The sequence below is a fragment of the Cariama cristata genome, unplaced genomic scaffold (genome assembly GCF_000690535.1).
Source record: "Cariama cristata isolate BGI_N322 unplaced genomic scaffold, ASM69053v1 scaffold1014, whole genome shotgun sequence".
In the NCBI taxonomy this organism is placed as follows: domain Eukaryota; kingdom Metazoa; phylum Chordata; class Aves; order Cariamiformes; family Cariamidae; genus Cariama; species Cariama cristata.
This window is the reverse complement of record NW_009612153.1, coordinates 1-27,825: the sequence shown is the minus strand read 5'-3', so window position 1 is coordinate 27,825 and position 27,825 is coordinate 1. Positions and strand designations below refer to the sequence as shown.

Genomic DNA, 27,825 nt, shown 5'->3' with positions numbered 1-27,825 from the left:
CAGACATGCTTCAATCTCTAAGAGCTGGTTTTAGTTAAGACTCCTACTCTGCCCCCCAACAAATTATCTTTCTTGAGGCTTTTCAAAATAGTTTGAGGACGGCGTGCTGGAGGGTAATTCCAAATCCAAATCGATTTCATTCTAGATGGAAATAATACTTAAATCAAATCTTTGTTCCTAAAATAGCCCAGATGGAACTTTCATGATTAAATATCCCATTCCCAAACACCACCACCTTGAATATTTGTTTCATCTATTACTACGTATTACATCTCTTTTCACATTCTTTATGCTTACCCTTGGTCTGCTTATAATGCTCTGTACCATAAAGACTACAGGATTGCCTGCCTTCCGTATGGCTTCCACAGCTTGTTCGTGGCTGGCATCTCTGAGGTCAATTCCATCCACCTGTAATTGGAAGGCCTCATCTTAACATTGCAAGAAGCTACAAGAATCATGAATCAGCTTTGGGTTTTGGTTAGGGAACTCTGACTAAAACCTAAGCCCAAACGTTTGTTACTGGTGGAGAGGTTTCTACTGACTCAGCCTGAGGTCCCTCACACACAGGCTTGAGATTTCCAAGAGCACTGAAAGGACATAAAAAAAATATTCTCCATGGTTTTAAAAGCAAGTTTTTCAACATTCTTGGTTCAGGCTCCATACGTTTTCCCACAGGCAATGTTATACAAGAGATATGATAGTGAGAAGAGATAAGGTAACCTGAAACGAGTGATAGCATTTGTCAAATACCGCCTCCTATAAATCCTATCTTGGAATAACCTACCTGCCAGGACTTTATGAGATCTACAAACTGAAACTTGTTAGGTGCTGGAGGGTCTTTCATTACGGGATATTATGTCAGTACAGTGTACTTTTTTCCTTTCTTTCCATTCTCCCTTTTTTTTTTTTTTTTTTTTTAAGAGCAAGATAAGAGCAATTTTAGCTACTAGACACTTTCCCCAGAAGTTAAATTTTCAGGTCAAAGCTGAAAAGCTTTCTCTCATCTAGAAGAAAGCATTTACAAAGGATGGCTAAGGTCAAATTTTTCCCTGGTTGCTTTTCTTCATGCCTTCGTATGTACTGGTGCATAAAACAGCTCATCTTGCGAGCCAGGTAAGAACTATGTTATGGTGAGGTTAGCATCAGTAAAGCATTCTCACAATGACCATAATAAAAGCTAGAAGATAACACAGAAAGGTTATTTATTAGTGGCAATTCCTGAACAAAAAGTTATATAATGAGGATTACTCCTACCTTTTTAGTTGTCTTACTCTACCTGAAACTTAACCATCCAATGTAAATTAAAAGAGCACAAAATCAATCTGAGAGAAAATTCTAAACCTATGAGGAACTGAGTAACACTAAAGCTCTCTTGACTCCCCATGTCTGAAATACTGTACGCAGTAGCAGACAGAAAAGCCTAGATATGCCACAACTTGAGAAACAAATAATTCATTCAGAAACAGACACATTAACACAACATTGGCTACTTAATTTCATTCATCCACTCCAACTTCTGCAAGCATCACTGTCAGAGACAATTACTGCATTCATAAAAATCCAGGTATTCAGATATAATGACTGCTTTTTAACTTTGTGGCCATCAAGCTAAATTCCACCTCCCAACTTGTTATTACCGGAATCTCTTCCATCCTGTTGCTGGAAGTGCTACCTATATTAAAGTATTACTTCAAGATCCTTTATATGGATCTTGTAGCAGACAGTAAACTTCAGTTTAAGTTTCACCATGTAAACCAAGTCCAGTCTGTTCCAGGGGAAGAATCACCATCTCCATCACCCTGCTTGTTATGTTCTTACTGATGGACAGTCAGCTAAGGACTCCAGCAGGATGAAGAGGAGTGCAGTTCCTAACGGCCTGACACTGGAGACAAGGTGAAGTATGACTTATTGATAATCATCACAGGAAAGACACATTCCTTTCAGTATGTTCATTCTTCAGTATCTTTAGGTGAGAAGGCAGAAGTGGCTGCATGAGCACAGGACTGGCTAGATAAATCTAGATAAATTTCTCCCTGCAACAATACTGGCTACCCTATCCTCAGGCATGGGCACAATGCCCTTAACTTCCTCTGTATCAAATCCAGCTTTCTTCATGTCAGGAGGAAAAAAATTGTGTCTCCCTTAATTCTTGCACAAGAATGATGTGATCTGATTAAGATTTAGGAGGGAAATAAGCTTGGCATTTATTTGCATGATCTGCTATTCACTGGCCCTTTCTGTTGCTACCCAACATGCAATAGTAAAACGTTTTAGCTTCACCAAACTTTTTTTCTACACATGCTGGCTTTAAAACAGGCAGGTAGAACTGCTGGGTTTGTAGACCCCTGCTCACACAGTCAGTCATCTATGCTTTAGGTTGTATATTCAACTTAAAGCTGCCTGCACACAAACATGAGCAGATGGTACTACACTCTGCATGGCTCAAGTGGTGCCAGCTGGAGCAATTACACAGCTGTCAGCTCAGGACCACACATCCATCTCAAAGGCTCCTGAGATGCTGAGGATATTGCAAGCAAAAGGCACTCGGCTGGTACCTCCACGATCCGATCTCCGGTTTTCAGCGTTCCATTTTTGCCAGCTGGGCTGTCTTCCAGGATATGCTTGATGAAGATCCCTCTCATCACTTCTCCATTACTCAGGCGGCTCCCCATCCCTCGTCCTCCAACAATGCTGATCCCCAGTGACTTGCTAGGCTCTCTCCAGAGTTCAACTCTGTTGTGATAAACAAGAACCGAAATAAATGAAAATCTGTTGTGATTATGACACTGCTGCACAATGAAGACACCTGGATTTGCACAGTGGTTTAAAAACACTCAGAAATAACTTCTTCTGGGAAAGTTTTGTCTTTCAGTGGGAGTTATCTACTGAATTGCTCAGAAAGTCTGTAATTGTGTCTATTGTTCACTTTATTTTGGATTCTAATCAAAACTTTGAATCCTTCTCTTACCTCTTCTTAATGGCTCCCAGAGAGTCACCCTATAAAGATAAATCACTAAAGCAATCAAGAAACCACTAGATTGCAGGAATTTAGCCCAATGGTAGTAAAAATCAACAGCAAATTACTCCTGCAATGTACAATATACTTAGGTGCAGCAACTCTGTTGTCTTCTTATTCCCCTTAAAATGTATTACAGGTTTCAGAATTTTTGAATTCAGATGAGATTTTATACTGTGTAACCAGATCTGCACTTACTTTCTGGGCTGGTTCCAGCTACTGAAAGCTGCATTTTGAAGTTCACTTTCTTCTCCCTCCCCCTCTTCACGCTCTGGAAGCTCTGGGAGTTCCCTGCTGATGAACAGAACCATGCAATTCATTTTTAAAGAACCCACATAATCACTAGATTTCATTGCAAAATTTCATGTACTGGATCACCCTGCCAGCATTAGAATTTGTACACAGGGCTCATGTTAAGGAACTACTTTTTCAGATGTCTGTTAGAACACATACTGTATTTGGGGATTCCCTGTCCACTTCTCTCTGCAATTAAGTGGCTAACAACTGACAACCACAGAATAAAAGACACTGCATTTTGGAACTAGGACTAAATCAAAGCTGAAGGTAATTATTTATTGTTTCCAAAATGGAAGAAATTACAACAGCAGCATTCAAAAACAGTTATTGCTTTTGGACATTAATTTCAAGAAAACAAAAATTATTAGTCACTTTGTATATTTTGACCTGTAACGAATTTTTGAAACTCAAGGAAAAGGACAGCACAATTCTTGCTTTCCAGTGTATGTTGTGGAAAGACTATCAATGCCAAATTCTCATGATGGAAGCACTGAGTATTTGTGGCAATAGATAAATCAAATTGCATGGCATTTAAGAGAAGTTTAGGATGAGGCAGTATTCAATCTCAGTTTGGGGTAGATCAAATACCTATAAAACAGCCTTGTAAAAATGTCAGAAAAATTTGCTAGCCAAAGTAATAATTGTATTCTGAACAGATTTTTATTGTAATGGTCTGAAGAAAATAATCCATCTTTCAGCTGTTCTAAAATAAAACTTATCTTCCTGAACTGTGCAAAGTGTATGGAAAGAGTTACGTCTGAGAGTTCTATGGGAGAAAATAGTAAGTCTTTTGACTCACCTGACAGTATGTGAAGGAAAAAGTTCAAGTGGCACAGCTCCCTCTGTCTGTCGTCCCAAACTGGCCCTGTACTCTTCCAAATTTTCTGCGGGCACATACGTAACACTGCAATAAAATGGGACATCATTACAGTAGCATGAGGACTGCAGGTCCTACCTTTGGTGGGTGTGAGGAGTGGATATGAGGAAGCCACTCAAGACCACTTCATATAGTCACTGACTTCAAAGCCACAATGCTGGTATGTTGGGAATAAGGAGTTATATGAAACCTATGTGACTTTGCAAAAAATATGCATTTATGGTCAAATTAGGTAGCTGAACAGCATATAATTTTCTTAGGGCTGGCCATTCCATTTTAAGTAAATGCTGCTTGAACAGCAACAAGAGTTCAAGAGACAATCCAGCTTCAGTCAAAACAGAGATTCCTCATGCAAAGACAAACACTGAAGGATCTGTCAGATGTGAAGCACCATTACCATCCTAAATGCTGGCTGAAAATGCTTCTGGAAATTGGCTTGCAGTAGGTTTTGTGCTTTCTGTGCAGTTTTGTATCTATTTTAGGTTACTATGCTTTTCGTGAAAGATACTGTATGGGTTTGGACGTACAACTGTGTTACAGCTCACCACCTATGCCGGAGGGAGCAATCCCCTGCTCAACTCCTTCCTCCACCCCTTCAAGCACTTCCAGCCAGCTTGGAACAGACAGTCACGTTTCATCAGCCAAATGACACGCAGACTCCTGAAGCCCTGATGTAAGCCAATCATGTCTGAATGTCAGAAACAGAAATGGCCCAATATACTGGGGAGGGGGAAATAAAGAGAAGGAAAAAAGATTAAAGCACGAAGAATATTTCTGAAAAAACTTGCCTCTACACGCAAAAAGGACATCGTGATCTAAACAAAGCTACTTAGATGGCCCTCCTTTAACAATGTTCTGTCTTCTTAAAAGCCTTTAGTTATTCAATAAGCAGCTTAGTTATCAGACCCAAGCCTGCCAAGAAGCGAGGCTGATGGAAAAAGAACACAAAAAAACCTGGCTGTCCTCTTATCCATCAGACAGTTAAAAGAAACATGAACATATTTCCCCACAGAATACATGGCGGGGTTGTGGGGGGTGGAATCTTGACCACTTCACAAGGGCATGTAAGCTGCTGAGAAGAGACTCCTTCAGCTCTGAGTCTCCCACCTACCTGGAGCTCTCTCCTGTCTGTCACTCCCCGATTGTAGTCATCTTCTGCCTGTCACTCCCTGACTGTCACTGATTCCCCCTCTCATTGGTTTTCTGCTGAATAGAGTCAGCAGCAGAAGGCAGAGCAAATAAACTTCTACACTACTAATGCCATCCATCCAAAACACTCCACCAAAACTATCATAAGGACCATCTTTGTATTCTTCATCTGTGCCCAAGCATGTTTCCTACTTCTGTTACATCTACCCTATCTAGAAAAGTACAGAAGATGGCGATTAAAGAAGTACCTAGGGTGCTGAATGGAAGGAACTCTCCTGTTCTTTTAATGGAAATTTCTAAATCACCCATATTATCACCAGCTTTTTCTCTCCTTTAAATCTCCTCCCTCTTCTGCTTTGGCCTTTTTTCAAACATGCATGTGTCATGTGCTTGACACAAAGTGTTTTCATTTTGAAGTGCTGGGGAGTTAACATACCCTAGGGAACAAACACTCAGCAGAAGGTCACTGACTCTCATCTTGTCTTTCCTGTAGGCATTCCAGCACTGGGAAACATGCAGGACAAGCAACAGTTACTCTGCGAAGCCCTAGCAGTGAACTAGACAGAAGCAAGAGCGAAAAGAGTTTTTGAAAATAGTCACTATTACTTCTCAGCCATCTCCAACTCCAAATGTGTTGAACCATAGCAAAGTGATAGTATTATGGTCACAAAACTGTCATGGGGCAAATGCTGCTGCAGAAACACCACCCAGTAAGCCCCTAAGAATACCTTGCCTCTACAAAAGCTATGAGATGTGCAAGCTGCATTTCAATGAAAGAACATGTATCATTCATCCAGTTACATTCATCAGTTTCATCCCAATCAAATTCATCAATTCCCACCCTATAAAAATAAGTAGGAAATAATATATTATCCCTCAAAAGACAGCTGCAGTAAAGAAACCAGAATTGCAAGCAATATTTCTGCTGGTTAGAAGGCTTGGACAATCTCTTTTTTTTTTCGCAGCTGGAAGCTATTGTTCACGGAAAGGAGAATGGCAAGCTCCTAAAAAAGAAATGGATATGCCCAGATTCAGCCTGGATGTAGACAGCAAAATGTGATCACTGATAGTCGAGCGTCCGACATCTTTCAACTCCTATCCAGTCCTTTTGTGCAAAGAGTACATGGCAAACAATTATGCAGAGTCCCAAGGTCGAAGGATAGCAGTAGTCCTTACCTCACACTTCTGTGTAACATCAGCATTACAGACCAGCTAAGCAGGGAAAAACCATATGTCCTCCAACTTCTGGGATACTTTGTTGTTTTTCATTATATACATGAATAACTGACATTGTGCTGGGACATTCAAAAAGTACAGCTCAAAGGATGCTCTCAAATAGCCTTATATGCTACTTACAAACATCTCCCAAAAGCTCTCTTAGGTAGGTAAACTTCCTTTCCTCTGTACAGCACAGGAACTGAGAAGAAAAGAGGTTCACTCCACCATTTTTAAAAATGCATCTAAAATTGAGGAACTGAATTACCTTATTGATTTCCACAGGAGTCAAATATAGATAGTATCACTGGGAGCTGTTACATTTTTGCTCTTTGGAAAATTACATCATTTCTATTTTAGTGCTTAACTACAGTTCTAATTGCCTAATTTTAAGCATTCAAAGGAATATTCAGTATGCTTTTAACTGTTCAATCTTATCTACAACTAAACTTCAAAAATGCTTCAGCTACTTCATAAACTAGAACACTTACTTGCATTTTGCAAAAAAAAGCATAGAAAAGAAAAGTAAATTACATGGATCAAATGCATGAAAAGGTGTATTCTGTGTAGGAATTCACCTTTTTTTCTTGCTCATGATTTCCAAAGTCCAATTAACTGCAAAGATTTCCCTAGCTGCTCTTATTAGCTAAGCTGTATTACTGATGTGACTGTCTTCTCCTCTCTTCTTTGCATGTTACTATTGAAATGAAAAGTTACAAAAAAATCCTAGCTCTGATGTAAATTAGTTTTAGGAAATATGTGTACCAGAAAGCCATCTTTGCTTAGTAGCTGTCTGTCCTGCTCCTGCCTTCTTTACCACACAGCAAGCTCAGATTGTACTAAAGACCTTGGACTTGTATCTGCCAAGCTTTTTCCCTGTTTAGTACTTCAAGGGCAGATATGCCACAGTTATCAATCCATCAATTGCTGGATCGCTACCGTAGCTCACTTCTTGCAGGTCACAGTGAGGTCTGAAGACATCCAGCATCACCCTGAACTGCTCCAAGCGTGACTGGAACGATGAGGGGCCCAGAACAAGAAGTGTGTTGGGCTCCTCTGGTCAACTCTGTTGACCCTTGTGCTGTAAAGTGGAAATAAAAATCCATCCAGGCACCTGAATGGTTCCTCTGCAAAAGGGATTGACAATTGCCTTAACATGGTCACAGGGGAGACAGTAAGAGAAACAAGTGCCAGGAAACAGGGATGAAGACACAGAAAACAGGAAGTAAGTGAGTGACTGCTCTACTATTGTGTTGCATTTCTTACCTTCTAGAGAAGTTAAGGTTCAATAATTTCAAGGGAAAGTATATGCAGGGTTTAATCATTTCCTCTCTTTCATAGCTGTACAGTTTGAAGGAGAAAGTGTTCTGGTTTCCTTTCTTGGGAGCTACAACCACCCTGCTCCCCCCAGAGATACGCACTAGCAATGAAAGCAGTGACAATGGAAACACCAAAGGGTGTACATATGAAAATATCTTGTAAACACAACACTGCATGCAGTAGAGAGGAACATTTATCACATGCTTGACTGAAGAGTCACACAAAACCTTGAAACACCAACAAACCAAATAACAAATTATGGAAGATGTTCAGGACAAATTACTGTCATTAACATTTAATGTCTAATTTGAACCTTTTTATACATGAAGGAAGTAAAATGTAAGTGCCACAGAAAATATGACACTGAGATTAATCCAGATATCAGTACATCATACTCATGCCAATTCTAGCAGTGAACCCTCTATACACACACACACACACATACGTGTGCTCTTAGCATGTCTGGGGTGGCTATCATAGATGAAATTTAAAAATATCAGCTCTAATTTTTCAGAATACAGGTGTTTTCACTCCAGGCTTAGGAAGTATGCTCCAATCTTCAAGTTTAAAGCCATAAATACATATATGTATACACACACACACTTTCATACCTTTTTTAAAAAATATATATACACATATCCACACATGCAGCCACACGTGCATGCATACACATACACACAGAGAATATGTACCTGTATCTGGATATATCCCTGACGTTACTATGGATGTCATAAAAGCATGGAATGATTTTACAGACAAGTTGCAACATAGAGCCACAATGAGTTTCTGAATCGCCAATACTCACACATAACAGAGGGCCTGATCATCAGCAGGTGCTGGAGAAGATCTAGAATGTGAAGCATACGATGCAGCATCTTTTTACAATGGTGTTAACAAATGTCAACGTCTCATGCTGAATCTGAGAGGCATATTTACGTAGTTAAAAGTGTGAGCTGCTTTTTTTTTTTCCTTTCTCCTTTTTATCTTCTTTTTTTTGCTATTCCACCTCCGCTTCACCTACACCTCCCCCAGAAAGCATCTGCTCTTTATTATTGTCTATGGCAGTGATTATTAACAAGCACGGAAAATGGAATTGCAATCTATCCTTTATTTCTTGATCAGGAATTCATCCCCACATTTTAGGCAGGTGAATTCTGATTCAGCTCTGTAATTATCTGACAGATGCTACAAGCAGCTGCTGCTGAGCACAAAACCCTGGGTATTATCACAGAAACATACGAGCTCCTGGCAAGGTGAAGTGAGAAGTGAAACAGAATGCATTCTGGTAAGGCCACACATCTGGTTTTCCACACTTAAAGGGGAAAAAAATAAAATACCTAAGACTGAATCTCAGATTTCTCATTCTTGAACTATTCAAAATCAAATTTCCTTTAACAAAATAAAACAAAGCCTTTATGTGGCAAGTAAGAACAGCTTTATGTTTTCTCATCAGATAACATTTGCCACTGAAATACAACTTTGAAATTAAAATACTTCTGCTTAATCGCTTTTTGGGGACACCCTGCTACCAAAAAACAGATCAGTCTAAAAATTAAAGTGCCAAATTTGCAGCCCTGTATGGATAAAGAGGAATGATATCTAGATGGCCACACCTGAGTGCTTGTGCACCCTTGTTTCCCGAGAAAGACACCAAAAAGATTCAACTTGCTTATTTGAAATGTTTGCCCTTAAATCGCAAATCCTGCATGGTGGTGCACCACACTAGCTCTGAAATGACATCTATACAGCAAAAAGAAAGAATTATCATGAGTTAATGCTCCATATCTCCAAATTTCTGAATTGGGGTATTAATCACATGTTTGTACCATAATATTTTTCTGGGATCCTGTACTGGCCCTGAAAGTACAAATTACAGGAAAGTTTAATTATGCTGAACAGGTTTGTATCAAAACTACGTAGGCCCCAAAATACTGTCTTCATTCTTGCAAGACTCCTTCAGAAACTACCAATGGATTTGGTCTTTCAGTTCTTTGAAAGCAAGCTGCAGAAGCCAGCTTCAATTTAAACCCTTATCATGGGAATGCACCAAAGAACATAAATACGAAATGAAAGACAAAAATCTTTAGTAAGAATATGAATAGAAACTGCCCCTTTTCTGTGAGATCTTTCAGAAAGGGAATGCACTTTTATGTGGAAAATCTGAATATTCATGTCTAAGACAAGATTTTGGTATTTCCAACATACCTGCAAAAAGACTAAGACTACAAAACAAAACTTATAGTCACATAGTGTAAAATGCAGCAGCTATAAAAGAATAAGTACAAATAATGAACACATCTGTGTTTGATCACGTAACTACAGTACTAATAAAAGACCCCTTGCAAAAGAATGGTGCTGTAGCACTTGCATATCTAAGCAGATGTACACACACATGCATGCACACATACAAACGTGATTTCAGTCTTGGCAGTCAGAATTATAATACAGTTTGAAAGCCTACAATAACAATCAACGTCACATTTTATCAACACTGACTCACTCATATTCATGACAGCATTAACAATAATGTAATTCATTATATGAGCAGATGCCATTATTTAATCAAGCTTGCATTAAATCACAGTCCTAAAGGCATGACAGCTATGGGGCAGTCAATTAAACCTGCCACTCACAGTGAAGATACTTTGTCTATCTGTTGCCAAAATGCTAGGTCTCTTCAAAGCTAGAATACTTCTGGGGAAGAATGGAATGCTCTGGAGTCCATTTTCAACTGACAGAAACCACAGTTACCTGCAACTGCACTGAGACTGAACTAATCCCTTTTAAGGCCACCCTCTTGAAGTAGAGGCTTCTATTACCAACACCTCCATTAACCCCATTTGCAGCTCTGACCCAATTCACGTTACCATGGGTTTGAGAAAAACAGCTACTACATTTTTGGAGCTGTCAACCCAGCACCAGTGTGTTTAGAGCACTGTCCACAAGCTTAGGAACAACCTCATTTCTAGAATGTGTATGTGTGCAAAGTTAACTCCACAACCATAACAGCTAGAAAGAATTGTACTTTAAAGGAAAGTTAAAATTCTGTAAATTGAGTGAATTTGCGAAGAAGAAACTTGCTCATCAAGCAATCAGATTTTTTAAAACTTGTACTAATTACTGCAAGTTTAAAGTAGTACTCCCGAGAGCAGATACTGCACTAGAGCAACAGTTTCTTCTTAGGTACTAATAAAAACTTGGAAGTAACTTCACAAAACAGACTGTTTCTGCTGCTTGTCACAGATGTACTGGAAATGTTTTGAGTATTACTTTTCTGCATTAACATCATGTGTCATACTTTCTGTATGGCAGCCAAAACCAAAACCCATTACAAAGATGTTCATCAAATTAAATCACTTGTGCAATGGCCAGGACAGTCCACCTTTGAGAAACACAAACACCCTGAGGAAATCCTTACCTTCCATAGAATAGTCATACTATGAATGCAAAACTCTGCCTAATCCCCTTCCTTCAATAAAACCAGGCAGGGCAATAACGATGATGATTACACTAATGACAGTAATAACTTTTCTAAGAACAACCAAAGCCTCTCACACAAGTGATTCTATCTTTCAAACCCATGAAGCTGTAATCTGAAGGAGAATTACACATCTGAAACGGTAACTTAAAGGAAAATTCATGTTGTAAAAACAAACAAAATTTTCATTTAGAATACTTCCATAAATTACCAAATTTTGATTATTAGCCTCTTCCTACCACAATTCATCATCTACCTACTTTATATCCGGTCCAATGAGCGAATGCCTCCTCAGCATAGCCCGGGCTTGTGCATTGGTTAAGTTAGTGGTTGACTCTTCATTAATGGACAGGATGCAGTCCCCCACACCAATCCGTCCATCACGACTTATTGAGCCTCCATGGATGATGCTGCGGACTATCATTCCTGAGCCGTCTTTATTGGAACTTACTGTCATCCCTATAGTGAAAAACACATGGAACAGTTAATAATGTCTTTGAGCCCCAGCTCTGAGTGCCAAGAAAAAGAAACTTAACCTGAGGCAGGGAAGGTAAAAGCCAGCCAGCCAACTTGCCAATGTCAGCAAGTCTATAAACATTGCTCTCATTCACCCTTGCATTTCCTTCTTTCCAACAGGAGACAGCAGTTACAAATCCCAATCACGGAATCTTTACCTTGTTTCATTTCACATACCAGGCTCAGTATAAAAAAAAACAAGACAGTGGAAAATTTAAGCAGAAAATAAACCAAAAAGGTGATGAAATTGCTTCTAAAACAGTCAAATTTACCACTTTTCTGGATGGTTCACCAAGTTTATACACCACATTTCGGTTCAGTTTATGACGGTTCTCTTTGGAAAGGAGGTGAAATGACTAAATAGTTAATTAGGAGCACAGGGCCAATACAACCACACACTTATTTTCAACAGAAAGCCTGAATCAGATCCCACTGAGACAGTGGCTGCCTTCCCACTATCCTAGGTGGGGCATAGCTTAGGCCCAGAAAGGCATCCTGACTTTTGTGAGGGCCCACACACTACTGATTATCTGATACAGTCCACTACTTGAGTTACACCACGATCCCACCTGTGGCACAGCAAGACACTAATTCTCAATGTTTACATGCACCATTTAACTCCACTTTCTTTTCACTAATGGGAAATGAGAGAGAGATGCTCTTCCCCCTGCTCCCCCATGGGGAGCCCATCGAGACTTACTTGTGATGCTGGGCTTCACGTGTCTTTGTGACTGCTCTTACATGCATGAGTTGCCACTGTTAATTCCAGGGCACGAAATCAACCTTGATGACAGTTTCAGGAAAAACTGTTCTTCACTAAGGCAATGGAAAGGTGGCTGAAAGGCCAGCACTATCTTTATACTGCCAAACTCATTTTTATTCTTTTTTGTGCACTAACATGGAAGCTTTCCTTTACTAACAAGATGAAGCCACTGAACTAAGAGCATCTTATAGACAAATATCTATTGGAGAAGGAGGCCATGACTACCCCACTATGTGCTCTCCTGGTTTTGCATGTAAACATCAGGCTAGCAAGCACTGGGATTGCAGCTGTGTGTCTGCAAGCCCTTACCTTATTGTCCAGACTATGAGTGGAAGGAAGATGACAGCTACCCAGAGCAAAACCTCCAAGAACACTGACTACGAAGAAATTCTAACCATTTATATACAAACATAGCTCCACAAGCAACTGAACACTTTACTCTGTGACCTTAAACCTTGGGTGACTGACTGGCTGAACAGAGTTTAGAAGGCAGCTATAAGCCCCAGGCTACCCAGACTCAGTCAATCATACTAACATCTGCCTATGTATCTGTCTCAGATAAAATTAAAAAAAAACACAAAAAACTCTAACCATTTAAAGAAGAACACTTATCCAGATATTCACTTGTACTTTTTAGGACTCCTTTCAGAAAATTAAAATCTTTTTAACAGAGTCAGCTCCTCACACCCACTTGTAGTTGAGATCAACATTGCTGCCTAAAGTATGCTAAGGTGGCCCTGACTAGCAAGGAACCATCCAATGAGCTGCTTAGACACAGGAATACATGTACCTCTCTGCTTTGGTATGCAGAAGTCAAAGTTTATCTTTTGGAAAAACTGCAAAACTCATCTAATGATGGTACTTTATATTAAACTGGTAAAAGAATATGGTGTTACCATTGACTGGAGTTTTGTATTTATGATTTGCCAGGTGATGATGTCAGCTGTGGTACAGCTGTGATACATGCACATATCAGACTTGTGATACAGACACACAATGCCAATGATTTATTGCCTTGCTATTAGAAAAAACAGAGGTAAGTTGCCTGTCACCTACCCCTCAGATGAGAAACGTTATAATGTTGTGCACATTACACATGGCATTAACAGGTGCCATCCTTGGGTGGATGCCCCAGCATTTACACTCGCGTACTCCTTCCAACAACCATCTCTTGATAGATCTGCTCACACAGGTTACCCAGTCAGATCTGACTGAAAACACAACTCTGCAACAGAGTGTTCTCCACCAGAATACAGGCAGCATGCACATTAAAGCAAACTGCGAAGGAAACAGCTGAAATGTGGTTTGAAATTCTGAACCTAACTTTGCTGCTTGGTTAAGCCAGTGACAAAAAACAGTATTACTGAGGCTAACGTAATAGCACTTTAGAAAAACATCACCCCCAGTTCCAATGCTGGCATCCTCATACAACAGATCTGCAAGGCTGATGTCACACTTTGCACACCTACAGTTTCAGGTTAAAAATGCAAATGCCACTGTCATGCTGCCAAATGAATCACATAGGACAATGGCGCTTCAGCTCTTTTTGCATGTGGGTGCTCCATCCTCTTACCTTTTAAAAACCACAACGAAAAGGTTACAGCTTCAGCTGTGGCTGGATTTGAAGAGCTGTTGCAAGCTACAGGTGACACCATTTAAAATGAAAAAAGAAGTGCCAGTTCTCAACCAAAATAACTGAAGGAGCTTCAGCTTTCAAAATCATTCACAGCTCTTGTTTAAGCTCCTTTTGTAAAAATGAAAGTTAAAAGCAGTGCAGCCATGTGTGGAAATTGGTCACTGAGCCCAGGCACCTTCCCAGGCCAGAGCACACACAGACTGGAAGAAAAAGACTACAGTCAAAAGCCAGTAGAAAGCATTATTCACATTCATACCGTGTATATATGAGAGGCCAGTCTTACTTTTCATGCCTGTAATGTCTGCCCACATGCACCCTGCTCCATGTTTCTATTTTCATGCTGTATCACACTTGACATAAAATTTGCTTTCTTTGTTCACTACACTTAAAATACTCACAGACATTCATGAAAAACACTGCTTCATTGAGTTAAGAGGCGATTGCAAACAAAACTTTTTTAACAAAATCCAAATGCCTGGAACTGCACTGTGACCTGCACTTTATACTGTCCGGCAATGAGGCCAGTAAGCAGTAGTTCACCAAGCACCTCACACGAATGAAAGTCAAAAGTCAAAAGTTACACCCATATCAGCCTTACCTACATCTTTATATTTTGGGGAGGCTGATTTTAAACCACATCAGTTCCAGATCCAGTTTGGAGTCTGGCTGATACGAGGCAGACTGAGCACCCAGACATCAGAGGGCAGCTGATTCCAATCGGAAGCACCCACTGAATTACAGCATCACCATACCCCACCCACCTCTGCACAGCAAGGGAGTCCTAAGTGGTGGTTGTTTATGAACAACCTGCTCTGTGGACAACCCATCTTAAAGCATTTGTGGAGTCACTGCAAACAGCCAGCGTCCACACAAATTCCTGTTCTACCAACACCACAGAGACTTCAAGGATGTACAGTTACCCAGAAGAAATGGCACCAGGAACCTAAAGCACAGCAAATGAACACACCGGCCAGGAACGGGAGGGGAGCACCACTGCCTCCACTACAAAGTTCCCTGCGCTGGCTTTGGGAACTGGCCTGGGAGGATGCCATGCCCACTCTCCCCACCCAGGGCTGCACCAGAGACCAGGAGAGGACATCAAAAAATGTTTCCATCTGTTGTGCCTGTTCGCTCAAAAATGTGACTCTCATGAGTATGCTCAGGAAGCTGCAGACTGCAGAAATTCAAAACTCTGAAATTCTCTAAAAAATTATAATATCATTGAGCTAAAAATACTACCTAGTAAATGTATCAATGATCTGAATTTCAGAAATACTGAGGCACTTAAGACACAAGTACAAATAAGTAGCAAGGAAGCAAACAGTTTGTTTAGACCCTTTCGACGATCTTCAGAAAGCAAGATCATTTTGTGTTTACATATATTTGAAAGTCTAGTCTGCAGCTCTTTGACCAAAGTGTTCCTCTACAGCATTCCCTGCCTATATCTTGTTTTTCCACTATATTTCTTAAATGTATAGATAATAAAAACCAATGTATTAAAATTGCTCTGTTAACACTTAGGAATGACTAAACTCCTTTATGGGAAAAAGAAAACCCTCAGTGAGACTGGACACTTTACTTTTGTGTTCACAGTGGGAGCAAATGGATCCACTGCAACCATAGCCAAAGAGGGCAAGAGCAGGAAAGAATGAATGTCTTCTTATGCTTTCCCCATTAAAAGAAAAATGTTTAGTCTTTACTAGTAAAAGAGGAAACATATGAGAAAAACAGAAAGCCACGTTCCTGAACAGGTTACAAAACACATTAGCTGCCTTACCTAGACTTGAATTGCCTTTTGCAATAGTGATAGTCTTCTCACACATGTTTTTGTTTGAATTTGGTGTTGTGGAACTTCTCTCCAAAGATACTGGGCCTCTCTTTTCCATTAAAAGCACTTGATCCTAGCACAAGGGAAAATAACATCAGTTCAGAATACTGAGATAAAAATACAATTGGACATACTGACCTCAACTCATCTTACCTTATACAAAAGCTAGGTGTATAATTAATACAGATTTCTTATATAGACATTGGAAAAGTCAGTCCATCAAAGATCAAATCAACATACATGAGCTTCTGTTTTCATTCAGGTAATACAGTAAACCTACCACAAAGTACGCTTTTAATTTAGGGACAACAGTTACACTCTTAACATTAGCGGGATAAATTCAAGGGCTCTCAGACTTATTCAACACACATGTGTGATAATCTGCCACTGCTAAAGTAACAAATCTTGTAAGAAACTGCAGCTCTTTTAAGAATTTCTTAATAAATCACTGAAGAAAAAAGAAACACACGTCACAGTGACTACCATATAAAGGAACATTACGTTTGCACTGTGGCATCTGAAGCCAATTTGTGAGCTGAACTGTGCAGGTTCACACAAACATCAGATTGCAAAACTTTCATTCCACTCCCCCTTGGCTTCCTAGGCCCAGTTTCCAGCTGTGCACCTCCTCCTTGTGGCCATGCCTCTGTGGAGGTTACCAGGCGATAAGAAAAGCCCCCTGGCTTACCTAGCGGGTACACTGCGGTCCAGCAGTGTCTACAGCTGTGAGGTACAAACAAACTTTTATATACCCCTGTATCACCAGACTCTGGGACATGACTATCTTGATGCCATAAATTATCTCCTGTTTCGGACAGGTCTAAATCTGTAAGTTTTGATGCGAGCTACCACGTCTGACAGACATTTATAATCAAAGAACCACACATAGCTGTTGGCCAGTGTAAATTTCTGTAGGAGACTCTATGGCGTAATATGGCCTTTCCATAGGTTTTTTTTTATTATTATTTAAAAAAAAAAATCTTTACTTTTCCAGTGGGATCAAGCTGCACGGTAGTAGCAAGGCTTGTACTTGGTGCAATTTCAGTTGTCATCTGAGATTCAGTCCATGTTGCTGTGTTTTCACTTTCATTTTGGTTGATATCCGAAACATCCAGAGGCAGATCCTTTTTAGTAAAACCAGTTGCAGTTTCCAGACTATTGCCCACGACGGGCTTTTGCTCTCTCACTCTCTGATTCAGATCCATGTTGTACATATTTTTGTCAGATACATGGAAATCAGCTGCAGCATTTGAACATTCCTCTCCAACTGACTGTTAAACACAGGAGACAATGAACAATCAACATTTTTTTGTAGTATAATTAAAAAGTACATTTCGTGCTAAAATCATCAACAGAAACTAATCTTACAGAATTTAAACATACTTGTAACATCAGTGTCTTCAGTAGATCCCCATAGGCATTTTGCTATAAAATTTACTTGATCTCTGAGACAATTTCTTGTTTTAAAATACCAGAAATCAATGAAAATAAGTTACCGCTGAAGATCAGATTCTAATCCACTAACTTCAGTGAAGTAACGTCTACTCACACATTCTCAAACCAGACATAACTCCAGCAAGTTATTAGAAATAAAGCGTTTAATTGTCTTTCTCACGTGGAAGAACTTTGCAAGACCAAGGTCTTTACTTTCAAAACATTTAGCAAGCAAAGAGCAATTTCAAGCACATCAGAAAATAAGCATGTAACCTAATCATCCATTTAACTGAGTAGAAATATATTTAGATATGCCTTCCACACAAAGAGGGAAAAGTAAAAACTCAGTGAAATCTCAGCCAAAAATGAACACACAGATTTTGAAGTGTGACAACAAGCAAATACAATGAAGGAGTTACAGAAGCTTAGCAGTTAGTACCTATTGCAAGGGTATTATGGCTGCAGTAGTAGAATTAAGTTCTCTATACAAAATTTGTTCAGACTTTCAAGATTCCAAGGTCCTGCATTTCAAATATTTTAAGGGATTTCAAGAATCACAACCTTCTGAAAACCAAGTTCAAATATTCTCTAGTTGAACTTCCAAAATAAGTAATTTTAAAAACATGTACGCCATCAGATATTAGAAAAATTTATCAAGGACTTAGAGGTTGGACTTACAGGCTCTGTATCAATATTAAGGATTTTTCTCTGAAATGTAGTAAGATGTAGTCACAGCAATGACTACCTCTATCTGTCTTAATTGTTATCCACTGGCCCTATTAATTCTTCTATTCCTTTTCCAAAAAGTGGGGAAAACATATTTCCCAGGATTTTGGGCTATTTTGCAACATTTTGTATCACCAGCCTTAGAATCACTTTTTCTCATTGTTCATGAAGTGCATAAATGCTTGCTCTGTCCTCAGACAATCATAAAAAAGGCTGACCTGTAAATAAGTGGTTTAAGTAACAACTGAGAAGATAATTTAGCAAAGCCTAAATACAACTAATCTGCGTGATGTAATCAATGAAATAATTTCCTACCTTTTGGAGAACAGAACACCAGGACTATAATGTATTAAACTATTTCAAAGACAGCTGGGCCATTACTTTTAAGTCTGTTTTGTACCCTTTTCCAAAACAGTGAAAACAAGACCCGGATCGTACTCAATATTTATTCCATATGCTGTATATACATATTAGAGTTGCAGCATATGTCTGTTATTTTTGTTTCACTTAAAGAAAAGCCAATGCTGCAATTTTTGAAGACAAACACGATTTCAGGAATTTGTAACTACAACTACAGCAACTGTGTGGCCTCATTAGAGCATTTGCATTATTTTAAGTATTTTTTTTATCACCTGTTCTGAAAGTGATATCAAAGGCATTCAGAACCTGCTAACTGCCCTGCAGTCAGAAATAGCTGAAATACCTTTGCATTCCTCATAGCATCGAATAGCGATTTTTTCATTTTTACTGCATTTCACTTACTTCAAGAGTCTTCTTTTATGAACAGATTTTCTCACGATGTTTACTTTGTGAAGACACTCATAACTGCAGAATATAAAAATGCTACTTGATGGGAACTTAATACTCACTTCATACTGGTGCACAGAGAGTAACACTGAAAAGTCAGGACCATAATCTTTAAAAAAAACGTGTAAACCAAAGCCATCTTTAAGTTAATGCTGAAAATAACTTAAGACTTTCTAAAGGCTCAGCATGATATATAATGTAAATCTAGCCACTATCTCATAAAACGCTTCTCAGCATGCAAAAGGCATAATCCATTTAAGTAACAATTACAGAGTTAAACTACGCAATCTGTCCCACTGGCACAGCAGAGATGTGCTCTTCTGTGGATTAGTAGAAACGATTAGAAGATGAATTTAGCTTCCCAACCAGTGCCTCATAAGGGCTGAGCATATTCCAGACAGTATAAAGGGAGTTACTGCATCTCAGGTGTGGAGGAAAAAGCAGCAGTTACTCTATTCAAGACCACAGACTGCAAAGCCTGGAAGAAATCCCTACAATGTTGCTTTCAAAGATGAACGCTAGGAGAAATTACTTGGAAGACTCTAGATTAGCGAAATAAACCTATACATTGTCAAGAAAAAGAACATGAAAAACCATGGAGAGAAACAAAACACCAACTCTGATACAATCAATCCAGTCATTATGGGTATAAGACCAGCAAGAAAAAAGATACTGATCTTTGTAATACTCAGAGAATTTATCTTTAAATAGAAATTATTAGCAATCAGAGGTTTGATATATACATATTTACTTTTAATTACAGTATCATTATGAACATTTCATTCAAGAACACAGTAGATGAATTAGTAAACATACTAACTATGAAGTTTAAAGGCAAAGCTTAGGATGAAAACTTACTCCTGCTTTTCATACTCAAAATATTGTAGAATAATGCAGTTACTTTGTGTTACCACTCTTCACTATGCTCTGAAGTGGCAGACTGCTTACCACAGCCTTAACACTACAAACATCTCACCATACTTTATCTGGCTATAGAAAACACAAATCCAAGCTTTCAACCTTCTAACTGCCTCTCTCTTCAACACAGACATCTGAAAGACATCAGAACTACCCTAAATAAGACTGCACTTTAATCTGGTAACAAACAGTGCAGTTTGAGCCAGGATGACATAAAACACTTATATCTAATAACATAGCCTTTTCACACTTATAATCAAAGTTTCTCATCAATAAAACCATCCTCCTTTTTACCTTGGGAGTTGACAATGGAAGAGAGAAGCTGTAGTTCAGCTCACCGCTACAGGCACTGCCATGCAGAGCTATCATTGAAGTCTGGAAGACGTCACTCTCTAGAGAATACTGCGATTCAAAGGTGGACTCATCTGCTAGATCTGCCTCGCCGGAGTCCACCTAACAACAGAAGTAATTCAATCAGCCAGGCTATCTGTTACCTTCACACCACATAAGCCCTGAACACACGCACCTCAGCTGCTACATACTGACTGACGCTTTCCTTCTTTTTTTTTTCCCCTCCATGTTTTATATTGAAGTTATATTTGCATAGCACAGTAGGGAAAATTTCTGCTTCCAGTTACAATTCATGTTACTACTTCTTCAGAGGTTGCAAAAAATCTGAAGTAAAGTGAAAGTCTCAACTGGAATGAGTTGCAGGGCTAGGGCAGGCTCATGCCTGCTAATAGAAGTACGAGGTGTTTTCCTGCTGTACTTCATAGTAACAATATTTTTATTTCTTTACAGCTTTTTTTTTCATTTTAATTATCTTTCACAAGAATTAGCACTGAAAAAATAATGAGCTTCACCTATTGCCACCTGTCAGGAATCTTTCCTCCACACAACTTCATACGTTTGGTTGTTTTGAAAAGGGTATCAAATATAATCTTCTGGAAACTGCAATGCTTTCCAATACATTTATAAGAAAAATATATGACATGCTTTTTTATGATTTCCAAAATATTTAACATTTGACAACAAGATTAATATGGACAATTCTCCTGTCTTGCATGAGAAATAAAATTTTAAAAAGAGTTCCAGACATGGACATGGGTAGTATTTTTTGCCTTTTTTTTCTTAAATGAAATACAACTTTTTTCAAGACCGATACACTTTCAAATACTAGAATAAAATTAAGTCCTAAAAGAGTTAATTTACAGTGTCTCACATAATACATTTTGATTATAATTTCACCTCTCCTGGCAGAGCTCAAGAAAGCAGTGTATGCTAACAAAAATGATCAGTGAGTTGAGAGCCATGACCATATGATAAACTTGCATGAAGCAGCCAAGTGCACCCATCTGCAGAGAAGGGACATAACTTGTTTTCCAGCCTCTGTGGTTAATCATATTAGGAATTCTTTATGTCAGATTCACAACAGTAATAGCAACAATCTGCAGTGAGTCAACATATTGATTCCTTTTTGGGGTAGAAATGATCCATTTTTTTATTGTCTCAACCCTAAAGACTTAACAGCTAATTCAAAGTGCTTCTTTCATGTAACTTACTCTCAGCTTATCTTCTGGAAGATGCAGACTTGTGTTACCAAAGCTATGCCCTAAAAAAAGGATTGTGAAAAATGGGGACAGACCTGTAGAATTTGAGTGTAGATTTATCTATGAAAAATAGTACCTCATGGATGCACTCTGCAAACACATCTGGGTGACTGCACATTCAATTTCATATTTTGCACATTTAATTAGACATAGATAGATAGAACTGACAATTTAACCATATTATTATCTGCCATAAATTTTCATTGTTCTTTCACAAATTTTTTTTTAATGAATCACAAATAGAAGTCAAATTTTTAAATACTTGGTTTAATCTGATCTTTTCAACACATCTTTAATTAAAGGATATGTATAATATATAACCTAGTTTCTTCATACTTCTTCTCAATGAATAGAATAAGGTAAATACTATTATCTAACTACTGTACCAAGCTAACAAACTGCAGAAGAAAAAAAAGGTAGTCTTGTTTAAAAGCAAGTTATTAAAACTAGCTTGTCATCTGCAAATGTGAAAAAATGGCAAAGATATTGGAATCAGTAATTCAGACATTTTTGCCTTGGAACGATCCATTTCCGGGTTTTGTTTGGGTTTGGTTTTTTTTCTAATTAATTAAGTTCTGGTGTTTAGTAGAAACTGCTTCCTTACTCATGTCCCCAGAAAATGAGGGCCAAATAACTTCAATATCAAACCCAGATCAGTACAAATAACCATGAGAACGCACAATCGGAATATGTTTATATTCTGGGTTTTGGGGGGGTTCCGTTGTTTGTGGGTTTTTTTTCCATAGAGTCCTATTTCCTTTGTCTTTTCTATCTGAGTTCTCATTGGTAACTTCCGGGCTATGTAAGGCACTGAATGCTCAGGTAAGCCGCATTGTTTGTACAAGTGAACACCTTCTGACCTTGCAAATCTCGTAAACACTGATTGATGCTGAAGTCTAAAGAACATTATTACGAGGAAGTGTTGGCAGCTTTTGGAGACAGACTGCATTCCTTGTAAGGCTGGCTTACATGCAAAAACAGAGTTTCAAAAACTTTTCAAGGTACAGGAGTGATGTAATATGATACATAGGCAAAGATATTTATTTACAAAATAAGCACATGATCATTTCTCTACACGAGGTGAGATTTTCAAAGGGATATGCAGTGCATGCAAGGAGAAGTGGGTAGCCATGCACTTTTGAAAATCTCAGCAAAATACTTCCTTTTGTTCCCGTAACTAACATATCATAGGCCAGATTCACAGCTCATGCAAACAGCCAAAACCTCCACGTACCAGTTTCTACCATGTGGGGATCCATCCCAGCTATGGTGGATGACTAACATGGTGACAGCAAACACTAAAAATTAAGCACGAACGATGACAAAGTAACCCCTTTTATTACAAAATGCAAAGACTTAAGAAATCTGTGGTAAGTTGGGCCACTAACCAGAGCCAGCTCAGCATGGAAGAGGGCTGCATCAGCTGGCCCCTCCTCCTCAAGTGACTGGGCAGTGTAGAAAAAGCAATCTTCCTTAGCAGAGACATAGCCCTCCTCTGGAGAAAGCTGCAGAAAGAACGAAGCTCTGAGTTGGATGAGTGGCCAGGACACAGGGCGTGCAGAGTGTGTTATGTGTGGGGTTTTAGAGGCAAATGAATTCCAAATGCAGCAAAGAGTTCATTTCAATCATAGTCACCATGTTGGGCAGGTAAAGAGACAATCTTTTTTTCAAATTTACCTGAATTGATTCAGCTTCCCATCTCATTTTACAATCCCATGTAATGAAAAAGGCCTATCCAGCTATACCACAAAGCCCACAGCTTAGTCTAAACTCATTTCAATTTCTGCTTTTATTAAACATATACTAAAACTGCCATCAGAGCTGCCACCAGGGAAAAAGCCTAACAGCAGAGGCCTTTACAACCTTGCTAGCCACAGAGTAATTTTGTTAGTGAGCAGGAAGACTGCATCCACTGCCTGTGTTTAAGATAGTATCTGCCAGGTGGAACAGCTTCAAGAGGACAAAATAAAATTCTGACTATAAACCAACAGCTTTTTCCAACATAATTTGATGTTAGGTGCATTCATCCAGTACCGCAAAGAAGCCAGTGATTATTCACAATGTTTAATTAATTGGCAAGCATAATACATGGAATATTGAAGTGCAAATGCTGAACATTTACAAACTGCTGGAAACAGAAACAACCTCCATGTATTTTCTCATTTAGAGTGATATCTTCTTAAGTATGAAAATGTTGATTTGCAAGACATTTTAGTGGGTAATGCAGAGTCTCCAGTAAGAACTGACTTTAACAAAGCAAGTTAAAGAAGTACCCTCTTACTATGAAAAGCAAAGTTTCTAGTAACTTAAATATCAGCCATTCCCCTCCACGCCCTCCACACAGACCTACTAAGAATGAGAATCTGATACCTGCATCCACAAGGACTACAAGATTACCATTTCATGAAAAGCAAAAATGAACCCCAAAGACTGCACTTGGGCTTAAAAATATAGTGAAAGGTATTTTCTTTATATATAAGTACTGATGCCATTCTACTGATTTGAATTTAACACACCAGGGATGCTGGTCCACTAGCTACTTTACTGATACAGTATCTCAGTAACGCTAAGCCTCCTTCAAACTCACTTTCCTAATTGTTACAGACTACCTTCTGAAACCAAGTCTAAAATTATTTATGGCTATACTAAAATAACCAGTTTGAGGTATATGAACTGAAGACTACTCACCATTGCTTAAACATAAAGCGTGCAGCCTAAATACAAAGACTGCATATTTACTATACCTTGCAAAGCAAAAGAACAGGCAAATTCCAGGCAAACCACATAAAGTTGACTTTATGTCACCATCTCACACATTCAGAGAATCTTGTAAGTGCCCAAAATTAACGCCTGGCAACTTGCAGCCCTGAAAGACCGTGCTGGTTGCAGGATGCTTCGCTGTTTTCTCAGCTGCAAGACAGGTGTGCTAGGTCCTGCAATCACTACCCCAGTCATACGCTACACAGGCCACTCCTACATGCAAGGAGATACAGGAATATGTTAAAGATACCTTCTGGATGTTTTAAGCCACCCAGCTGCACCCCAAAGCACAAAAAGTGTATGCAGAAGTCAGGATCATCATCTCCCAGCTTAAACAACATGAAAAGTACACATCGAATTCCCAAATCCTTACAGGCAGTGGTTTGGCAACTCCTATTTTAACTGTTCCTGTTGGGGCTCCTTTCAATGCTTGTACCGCTTCCTCCAGGCTGCCATTTTCCAAGTTGGTATCGTTGACAAACATAAGCCGATCTCCAGGAAGAAGTCTGCCATCTTGCTCAGCCACACCCCCAGGAACTAACGAGCGAATCACAATTACGGTGTTTGCTGGATCAACAGGATCCTAAATACATAAAAGGAAGTAAAATCTTTTGTGTCTTGAGAAGCTAATTTTTACACATGAGCTTTTATTAACCTAACAGAGTTGGATCATTAAAAAGGTTAGAGCTCTGGTCCAGACTAGCAGGAACATATCCTCCTGTCCATACTGCTCACATGTTTAGACTTCCACCTATTCTTAATTCTTAAATGTGAAAATTATTACTCCTTTCTAGGTGATGTCCCATCATATATCTCCAGCACAACATACTGCTAAATTGCAGAATGCTGTTCATACTGTAATGAGTAATTACACACCAGAAATTCAGATACTTCCTAATGCAATGACAGCATTGCAGACTTCATCCTCCCTTACACTCAGTGATTAGGGAATACAACTGGGCAGAGCAGACTGGGGCATAGTTAATACATGCATTCTGGTGGAACAAAGGGCTTATTTTCAATATCTCTCTTACACTTCACAGCACCGGATCTTGCTCAGCTGAGAAAGCACTTTTTAAAAACCAAGTCCTTGTGCATGCTAATTAAACACTTTATGGGAGACAGGAATATATCAGTACAGCACTCTAATAAATAAGACACAACAAAGTGGTGTTTGCTTTTAAAAAAGAAAACTGCTTTGAAGTCTCCATCCTCCAAGGTACTGATTCTTATAAAAATGCTAGCATTAAATAATATCATGGTAACATGAACATATGATTCTGTTATAACAGCTATCACAGGTGCACATATTTGCATGATTCTTATAGAATTAGATTCACAAGGAATATCATTACATGTTAACACTTTCAACATATGGCAACTCACTTGATTGCATGCACAGAAAAACACTAGAAACATAGCAACATACTAGCTTTACTGATAGCATAAGGAAGAGAAAAGCAAACATCTGCAAACTGGCAAGCAACTGTAACAAGCTTCCTGGCCAAGACGTACATCTGAAAGGATGCACTCCATCAAGGCAGCACCCAAAACCACAGGAATTGGAGGCTGCTGAAAGCTAGTGAGAGAGAGTAGCACTGAGGGAGGGAGGGAGCAAAGGACACCAAGAAGATCGTTAACGCTTCATGGCGATTAATGCAGTAAGAAGAATGCCATGGAGCAATAAAACACCTTACAAGTGGAAATACAACTGGCATTGCTGAAGATCATGCTTAAGCCTGAATACTGACACCTTCCTCACTGTTTTAACATCAAGTATTTACACTGTCACTTTAGATGACACTGCATGACACATTTTTTGAAAAAAATCACCTCTCTGGTGTATGTGATAGTCTTCCCTGGGGAAAGAAATTACGCAGACTTTCCTACAGGCCTGTCATTCTATAAAACATGAGGAATGTATTAGCATGAACGTAACTGTCCTTAACTTTAGTTACTGTTCATTGAAAATTAATTGAAGATTTGACGGAAAAAGCAAAATACAAAGATAAATTCCACTGCAAACTTATTGTTCACAGTCTTAGATGAAAGTAGAAACTTCTGTGACAAACTGAAATGCTTTAACCACATGTCAAAGGACAGAACACAGGACAAATCACAAATATTATAACATCAAAAAAAAGGTAAGTTTCAGAAAGCTGACTAGAGTTGTAGCATATAATCAAACTCACATTTGCAAAATTTATAAAGCAATTTAAGGTACTTCCCACAACCCGTCAGTATTACCGTTCATAAACAAAATTCAGTAACCAACCACACAGGCAACCACCATTTGTATCAATGCTTCAGAAGAGGCTGAAGCAAAAATATGCTTTACTTCATGCTGACATGGACTCCAAATACTCAGGCTCAGCTATGGTGTCTCACTGCAGAGCATCATGAGTAACACATTAAAGAGTAATCACTGTTTCATAAAACAGACACTTGACTATGCCTTTATCCTTCAGATTATTAAACTACACTGCTCTTCACCTTTATCAGTGTGCAAATGCAAAATACTACTAAGGAACAGGTTAATTATAAGCAGTGCCCTGTGGGCATAATTTCCACCTGGAAGTGACTTCCAGATGCAAATGTATATACTCTTAGGGACAAGATTCAGCAGAGACCTGGGAGGAGACCAGGTCCTGCAGCACCACCAAACAACTGGGCAAAAGCCTACAATGACTGCAGGGGAAAACTACGTGAAGTCAGTTAAAAACTATCCTGTGTGACAAGTGGGAACAGGAAGAACATTTGCTCTGGAATCCTGATCAAGTGCTGGCAGGACACAGGCACTGAGCTGCTCAGCCGACACTCCAAGAATCACAGCTTGAGATACCCAGAAATTTTGAAGTCAAACACAAAATGAACAGGGGCATTTAGACACATCCTGGACAGACAGCAGCTAAGCAAGGGATTTTGGAACTGCAGTTCTGGATTTTAGTAAATCCGGCTTTAAGCACCTAAGTCCTTTATTGGATCTTGCCCTAAGCACCTCACTGCAAGTGCAAAATACATAGCTAAATGCCTGAATATTCTGACTACATCATTCACTGCCCGTGGGGCACTAGCAGACGAGTTTTCTGAAGACCCTAGTATATTACGGATTATCTATTTGTCTGGACGAGTATTACCATTATCATTAGAACCTGTAGGCTTAATACAGTAAAAGGAATAAGTAATGTAGCTAGTGGGATGCCTACCAGTAGTGATATCCATTTAGCTTTACTGTATCACTTGGTTTCCATCACCATTTACCTTTAAAACATGTACTTAGATCATATATTGTGAGATTGTGCTGGTTCTGGCTGCTGGTCTAGCTTGATCAGTGGAGCATGAGACCTTTAATCCCAGGGTCATGCATTTGAGCCCTACGTTGGGTGCCAAAAAGGACTGTCATGGTTTAACCCCAATCGGCAACTAAGCACTGCACAGTTGCTCACTGTCCCAGTTTGGCTAAAACAGGGCTATT

At 39.1% G+C, this 27,825-nt stretch overlaps 1 protein-coding gene across 1 annotated transcript in view; it reads right to left on the bottom strand.

Moving 5' to 3' along the window:
- Window positions 1–24,933, bottom strand: part of MPDZ (multiple PDZ domain protein) — a gene marked incomplete at its 5' end in the record, with an annotated part of 52,906 nt that extends 27,973 nt beyond the window's left edge. Inside the window, 11 exons of the mRNA XM_009698489.1 lie at window positions 298–408; window positions 2,556–2,733; window positions 3,215–3,307; window positions 4,113–4,217; window positions 8,680–8,721; window positions 11,613–11,811; window positions 16,045–16,168; window positions 17,082–17,366; window positions 20,275–20,433; window positions 22,979–23,095; window positions 24,724–24,933. Of these exons, the coding sequence (XP_009696791.1) occupies window positions 298–408; window positions 2,556–2,733; window positions 3,215–3,307; window positions 4,113–4,217; window positions 8,680–8,721; window positions 11,613–11,811; window positions 16,045–16,168; window positions 17,082–17,366; window positions 20,275–20,433; window positions 22,979–23,095; window positions 24,724–24,933 (1,623 nt within the window). The remainder of the gene's footprint in view (window positions 1–297; window positions 409–2,555; window positions 2,734–3,214; window positions 3,308–4,112; window positions 4,218–8,679; window positions 8,722–11,612; window positions 11,812–16,044; window positions 16,169–17,081; window positions 17,367–20,274; window positions 20,434–22,978; window positions 23,096–24,723) is intronic.
- Between the last annotated feature and the right edge of the window lie 2,892 nt (window positions 24,934–27,825).